General features: G+C 41.8%; 1 protein-coding gene across 1 annotated transcript in view; it reads left to right on the top strand.

Moving 5' to 3' along the window:
- Stxbp6 (syntaxin binding protein 6 (amisyn)) overlaps window positions 1–6,974 on the top strand; it is a 261,788-nt gene extending 254,814 nt beyond the window's left edge. The window contains exon 6 of the mRNA XM_013025356.1: window positions 6,734–6,974. Within this exon, the coding sequence (XP_012880810.1) occupies window positions 6,734–6,757 (24 nt within the window). The 3' untranslated portion in view covers window positions 6,758–6,974. The remainder of the gene's footprint in view (window positions 1–6,733) is intronic.
- Window positions 6,975–7,926: the final 952 nt, after the last annotated feature.

Consider the following 7,926-nt stretch of genomic DNA (forward strand, 5'->3'; position numbering starts at 1 on the left):
ATGGTCGCATAGGTTTATTAAAATACTCTTAAGCTATAGGGAGGTGGGGGGGGAAGGGAGGGAGGGGCCTGGTGACCTTGAAACTTCTAGAATGTGGTTTCCATCCTATTGTTGTGTATCCGATGCCCTGTCTTCTGTGCCTTTATCACTTATCATACACAAAGCAAGCTCTGAACTCAGAAGTTGACCTCTGAGCGTGGCTGAGTGTGGCCAGACTGTACGGAGCTGCCTCTGAATTCTAACAATGGGCTTTCCCCATGACTGGGCTCTGCACAGAGCCTTTCCATTCATAATCTCGCTGATAACCGCCTTTCAGAAAGGCAAGATAGTGGAAAATTATTGGAAGCCATTATGTAAAGCAACCATACACTGAAAAGAAGAAGGACCCCACTGATCAAGTGATAGAATTTACAGCTGTTATTGTATTTTGAGTCAGTAGGCTATTCTTCTCTGGCCAGTGATTAGAACTTAGGTTTCCAGAAACAACTTCAGTTGATGACTTGTATTATCCTATCATCATCATAAGTTCCTTGGGAGGAGGGGGATTGCTTCAACAGAATGTCCCACCTTCATGGGGCAAACAAGAACCAATCCAAGTATCAAGTAGCTAGGTTGGTCATTCACTCCTGTAGTCCTAGCTACTTGGATGGATCAGAGTACCTGGAAATCCCAGGCAAAAAAAAAAAAAGTTTTTAAGTCCCCATCTCAACAGAAAAACCTGGGCAGGGGGGTGTGTACCTGTCATCCCACCTATAGCAGAAAGTATAAACATGATGGCAGTCCAGGCTGACCTGGGCAAAAAGTGAGCCCCTATCTCAAAAATATCCAGATCAGAAAGAGCTCATGTGATAAAATACCTGCCTAGCAAGTGTGAAATCCCAAATTCAATCCCAGCTGAGAGTGCTGGTGTAATCCTAGCTACTTATGAGGCTGAGACCTGAAGATCATGGTGCAAAGCTAGCTCAGTCAGGAAAGTCTGTGAGAATCTTATCTTTAATTAACCATCAAAAAGTGGTACTGTAGCTCAAGTGGTAACGTGCCACTCGAGTGAAAAAGATAAGAGCAGCAAAATCCTAATTCCAGCCTCAGTATCAGCACAAAATAAAAAGGAAGGAAAGGAAGAAGGAGACAGAGATTGAGGTGGGGGGGAGAAAGAGAGAGATAAAGAGAAAGGAAGGAAAGAAGGAACGAATGAACAAAGGAACAAACGAAGGAAGGAAGGAAGGAAAGAAGGAAGAGAAAATCTCACTCAGGCCCTAATGGGGGCTTCAATTCCAGTGGATGCTTCCTTTCTTGGCTCAGACCTGTCTGGGGTGTGTCATTTCTTCTCTACCATGATGACCCCCCTGCCCTGCTGCCCTATGTGGCCTGTGTGGAGTTCCCCAGAGGAGAATATGCCACCCTAGAGGAGAATATGTCAGATCTGTCTGAAAATGTAGGCAGTCTGCTGGAGGCTGGGAGTTAGATTTCTGTCGCAGAGAGAGTAGACTCATATTCACCATTTCCCTAGTCCCTCCCTCACTTCTGCAGCCTTTGTGTTCCAAGGAAATGATGAGATGGAAATGCTAGAAATCCAGCCCAAGCTTCGTTTCTAACAACAACAATGACAACTTATATGATTGAAATGTTGGGGGAGGGGGAAGGAGAACTTGGAAGAGCTTGTAAAAAGTTGAATTGTGCAAGAGAGGGATAACAGAAATCATTGTATAACTGCTCTCACATCTGGGAATGGTCATAGTAATAAACTTATCTTTCATGCCCTTCCATACAAAACAGATCCATCAACAGTGTGCTGATAAAATTCTGCTAAAATAGGGGTTTGGGTTAATGGCTAAACCATGAACCAGGTTACTGAGGAAGCTGTGAAATCATTCTTCCTAAGGTAGGACAGACAATACCTGGATGTCATGGCATCAACCGCTCCCTCTGGGGGATTCACAAGCACTGACAAGGCCTGGATTCTTGGCTCAACTTGTTGTTCCCCTGATACTGTGGCCAAGTTTTGCTAGATGTCTGGGAAACAATGTGGTATAGTTAACACCTTGTTTTTGAATCTAGCTCTATCATTTACCGTGTTGGTGATAGTGGGCTAGTGCTGAATTTCTCTATTCCCAGTTTCTCATGAGTAACATAGAACGAATTAATAATAGGACCCATCTTCTAGAATGTGGAGAAAAGTGATTTGTTTCTGCTGACCCTGTTCCCCTGCTGCACCTTACTGAGCACTGTAATTGTGACTGGTGACTAAGGACTCTCAGTACAGTGACAAGAAGGAAGACAGGGAAGGAATAGAGGTGAAGATTGGGTATTTTCCAGGCTCAAAGGCAAGGAGGCAGGAGGGCCTTGTAGTAAAGCTGATACCAGCCTGCAAACATTTATATTATGTGAGTAAGTCAGGCTCAGAGTGACAAAAGAAATGTTGAATGTTTCCTCCCATATGTGGAAATTAGATCTAAATTATAAATATGTTTGTAAGCCATTTGTACACACACACATTTTTAAATGTATTCACTAAATTCGGTATATGCAGGGGAGAGCCTAGTGGTGTGATTCCCCTAACAAATAGCAGGAAGCTGGAATATATGGGGTCTTTTTCTTTTGGGGAAGGAGGAGGGATTGAGGTCAAAGGAAGAGGGAGCAGAAGAATAGAGAGAAGACAGATGGGGAAATGCAGTCATAATACTTAATGTGCATATGAGAAAATGGAACCAAGTAAATTGGAAAAAATGAGTCGGTTTGGGAGAGAGAATAATGAAAGGGGGGACATAGCTCAAGATGCATTGTACTCACAAATTGACATGTTGGATTTGAACAACTACTTTAAAATAATTTTTAAGTTGATAAACCTAAACAGAGGACCTCCCTTGAAACAGGATCTGTCAGAGCAGAAATTGATGGACCACCCTCATCCAGGGACCACTGCGTTTATTGAGAAGGAGGATCCGGGCCAGGCATCTAGCCACTCTTCGTGGAGAAGGCTGAATCAAGAGAGGGATTAGACAGCCTTTGACTTGATTTCCACTCTGGTAGAATCTGTTGCTGTGTGAGGGAGTGTGAGTCAGACTTCAGTTTTCTAAAACTGGAGTGTACGTCCTGACATGACCCATATTGGTAGCCCTTCTAAGGAGCATTTTGACCTAGTTAGGTTAGGTGTGGCCATTTTCCTAGGAGCTAGAATCCCTTGTTTGGGCACTGTGACACAGGCTCACTCGCACAAAGATGTCATTCACTGGCTAGGTCCCAGCCAGGCCTACTGAGGAGGGGAGATAGAATGCAGACCTCCCACCCCGCAGATGTATGGCTTTATTGACTCATAAAGAGTGGGCAGCGCTGAGCAGAGACCAGAAGTTCCAGGTGACAGTCTCTGCAAACTCCAGCTTGAATAAGGACACCCAACTGCAGATAGAAAGTTTGGCACCCCTTCTGAGGTAGCCATAGGAAAGCATCTTTGACCTTGTAACCTTTCCCAGGACCCCTCCTAACCCAGGTAGGAGAGTGAGTTGGATCACTTTTGCACAACTCCTCAGGATAAGTGGGCACTTGTGCCCTGCTGAACAGATGGAAAATGATCCTTCTCCCTCCTCACCACCACCCCAGCCCTCCCCGCAGCTCCAATTAGCCTGGCTTGTACAAGCGGAGAGCTGGAGGCTTGGCCCAGGCCCAGCCATTAGGAAAGCACAGCTCTACCATAGAAGCAGCCCTGTGTTCTTTCCCCTACCCCAAAAAGCACAATGTTGCCATGTGTGCCTGGCTTTGACAACCCACATGGGCAATGAGTCAGCAGGCAAACACATTACCCACACCTTGACATCCTCAGCTGACATTTGTCACTGAAAAGAACACGGAGCTGCCCTGTTTGTGGGGGAAGGAAAGGTGAGTAGCGAGAGAGTGATGTGGGCCCTTTCTCTTTATCTCTTGCTTCTACAAATAGCTATTTCCCTTAGGACTCTAGGCCAGAAGAGAAGGGTATCAGACAGCCCCCAGGCTCTAAGTTCAAGCCCTAGCACTAGCACATAATAAAAGGGAGGATTTCCCTAATACTGGTAACCATTTTTATTATCATTACTTAGGTCAGATAGTTTTGAGAGATAGAAAAGCCTTTCTGTGAGATATTAAGAAATCAAAAGGAAAAATTTTAATTCCTGTAGGAATTTAAATTAACCCACAGAGTTGGAGAAATTATTATAGACCTAAGAGGAAGCCAAGGCATGAGAGAGCCATGACTAACAAGTTCAAGGTCATACAATAAATCTATAGCAGCAAGTATGCTGATCCTGTGCAGTCCAATACTCTTTCTGTTTTCCCATCCTACCTTCTATTTCTTAAGCTCTGAATTCCAAGGAACTGTTTAAAACCTACACTTACAGAACTTCCTACAAAAAGCTCTCTCTTAGGCCTTTAGGGCTACTGGAACAAAATGTGATCAGCTTTAATTTTTATAAATTATATAAATGTATTCATTGATTTGGAAATTTATAAACCATAGAAATTGTTTGAAATTTATTTCTCACAATTCTGGAGTTAGAAAGTTCAAGATCAAGTGCTGGAAAATTCTGTGGTTACTGAGGGCCTGTTTCCCAAGTCACAGACGGCGATCTCTCAGGGTCCTCCCATCGTGGAAAGTGGACAAGTTCTCACTCCCTCGATCTTCATAAGGTCATTAATTATATTCACAAAGACTTCACTCTGAGGATCTAATCTCTACCCAAAGACCCCACCTTCCTATTACCATCTCACTGGAGGGTTAATTATCAACATGGGAAATTTGGAAAGACACAACCTTCATACCATAATATGTCAAGTAATAGATCATCCCATCCACTGTATTTCCACAAAGCATAGCTGGTCACAAGCTGGAGCTCCTCTTAGTTTCACTCTAGGTGTGCTGCCATAAGAACTAGGGTTTGAGTTGAATCGCAGCACAGTTGCTGCTGAAGATGAGTAGCTGCAGGGAATTGGCGTGAGCCCATTAATGGGAAGTTAACAGCTCAGTGAATAGCAGGACAGAGGCACAGATCAAATATTTATGGTTGGTATTCATTATGTACAATGCTTAACAGCTCTGTGTTTGTTTGATGGTCCTCATTGCTAAATAATGCATGGAACTCTGGTCAGAGCTGGAAGAGGAGGCCGGACAGAAAAGGGGCTCAGAGTCTGGCCACCAAGTGGGGCCGATCTGAGGGTTCTACACTAGATTCTATTGACCACATATCCTGTCTGAAGTCAGAAGTTAACTAACTTCCTCCAGACCTTAGCCAACAACAGAAACAAAACCCCAAGCACTTAGTGTGGTAACCCATGCATACTCACAACTGTATAAACTGACAAGACAACTTTAGTATCACCGTGACAGGTAAGCCTATGGAGGTCTTCACTCATATGGTCAGACAGGGGTACCTGGGACTGTTTCTGATGAGGTTTCCCAGGCAGAAATTAACTTCCCAATAAAGGCTAGGTCTACTCCTGCCTCTCATATGCAGAAGTGGTACTGTTTCTCCTAGAGGACGGTCTAAGGTTGGGAGACAAATGTATGATTGCACTAGGTTTTACTGGAAGAATGGACTATTGACATCTTCTAGGATGACACAGACCCCCAGTATCCACTGGGGAAATGAGTGGGAGCTCCTGCCAGTTCTAAGAGGCAGAAAACCTGCTCATGATGCAGAGGACAGGGCTTTCTATACATCTTCTGGCTATAGGGCATTATCTCTTCTTTACCCAGAGGAACTCAGAGCCACAGAACTTGATGCCTAGTCACTTCCTGCCCTAAGTACAGGAATTAATCCTTCATGTCAGACTCTGAACACATAAATGATGATTCAGACTTTGTTCTGCCTTGTATGTGTTCCTTGAAACAAAGATCTGGATAAGACTTGTTTTGTTGTTGTTGTTTTCATTTTTGCAATATTAGGGATTGAACTCAGGACCTAGTGCTCCACACTTGGGCCATACCTCCAGTTCTTTTGCTATTTTTTAGTTTGCTTTTCAGATAGGGTCTCATGGTAACTTTATCAAGGCTGACCTCAAACCACAATCCTCCTATCTCTGCCTCCTGAGTAGCTGGGTCCACAAACATGTTCCACTATACCTAGCTAAAGATTTGATATGATATATGCTCTGTGCCTACCTGTTTATTTCCTTAAGCACATCAGCATAAGCTCCAACTGAGGAAACTACTGAATGATGCAGTGATATTTGGGTTTCCCATTTATAGAGATCCAACATTTCAATAGACTACATTTCTCAAATACCAATAAAAAAAAGTAGTAAATCCAGGTTTGTATTTAGTCTATCATTCAGTCCTAGCTCATAACATAATTTAATTTTTACTACCTTTGGTTTGGGTTAAATGTACAGGATATTGAATAGGTGTTTTCTGATTGAGTCTGCATGTTGTTGAGGTTTTTATACAATTAATGAATTGTCAGTAAATCCTTATATTTAAGAATGTGCCCTAGGGAAAGCCACTTGTTCTGTGTGATGGATTTTCCAGTTAGGATTTTCAGTGGACATATCCACCAACAGAATTAATAAAAGCAAGAATAACCGGCAAAATGCCCAGGGAGCTAGTTGGGAAAGTGTTGCAAGATTGACTGAGTGTTAACTGGTATTACCTGGTAAGTGATCAGTGCTCAGTAGACTCTTACCTTTATAAAAGTAAGGATGGAGAAGCAAATAAGAGCTTATAATAAGGTCTCCCTTTTCTTGTCCCCCCCTTTCTCTCTCTCTTTAGCTGGCCATGAAGCACAAATGTTGAGAAACTGCCTCCTGGTGACCCTCTTAGGAGAAACAGAAGGGTTTGTTCAGCAGTTTTTACAAGAATTCTGGACCTCCACTTGCTTCTTTTTTCCACATATGGACATTGACGATTTTTTTGGTTGTTGTTGTTTTTCATTTCAGATGTTAATATGAATGAACAAGTGTTGTGTTTATACATTTCACTAATAATCTTGCTACAATAGCATCAGGCTTCATTTGGATTATTTTTTTTCCTCCATTGCGTGTCTGTGAGTGAATGTATCTTCCTTTTTAAGAGATTTTTCTTTTTGTAGTTTAAATATGAAATTTGGACCAAATGATAAACTAAGATGGGTCTAAACTGCCAACATGTGTTTTTTTTCCTCTCTGATATAAGCAAGAAGATAGCTTCGTGTGGTGACATCAGATGTTATATTTACAGAACGAAAATAAAGGCCAAGCAGAGACTGGATTCCCTCATTCTCCCTAGTACTCTTAATTTGAAGAGTAGAATTTAAATTCTACTCTAAATTCTGAGACATAAGTCTGTATCGTGGAAAACACTAGGGTTTATCAGAGGAAATAGAAGTCTTAGAAGATTTTGCTCTTTGCATATTAATGTTTGCATGAAGCATCACCAGCATTCAAAGAAACAAATCAGAAACACAAATAGAAATCTACTTTCTGAGCTGCAGCTTAAATATGTCTGCTATTTCTTTCCAGGCTAATTACTTAGAATTACCATATGAAGGATAAAAATTTGAGAGTAAAGGCCTAAGGAAAAGCTTACTTTAAAAGTCTGTCTCTTCATGATGTTTTTCTCTTTTTTGTCATTGTCTCAAATTACAGAGGTTGAAAAGAACTTCAATTTTTGTCCAAAATTGATTATCTAGGAACTGAAGGTATGACTCAAGTGGTAGATAACTAAGCCAAGTAAGCATGAGGCCCTGAGTTCAAGACCCAGTACTGGTACCAAAAGAAAAAAAAACATTAAAAAAATCCAGATAAAAGGTCTCTGTAAATGCTAATGTGAAAAGATGCTACACTCAAAATCTTTTTCATCTTTACAAGCTTCTACCCATCCTAGGGTACAGAAAAGGCCTTTAGTTTCTGGGTATCTGGTTTTTAGAGGTTTGGATGTTCTTGTTGTTATCTATTTATTTAATGTAATTTAACTTATATTTCTTG

Source organism: Dipodomys ordii, unplaced genomic scaffold (assembly GCF_000151885.1).
Source record: "Dipodomys ordii isolate 6190 unplaced genomic scaffold, Dord_2.0 Scaffold84, whole genome shotgun sequence".
Taxonomy (NCBI): domain Eukaryota; kingdom Metazoa; phylum Chordata; class Mammalia; order Rodentia; family Heteromyidae; genus Dipodomys; species Dipodomys ordii.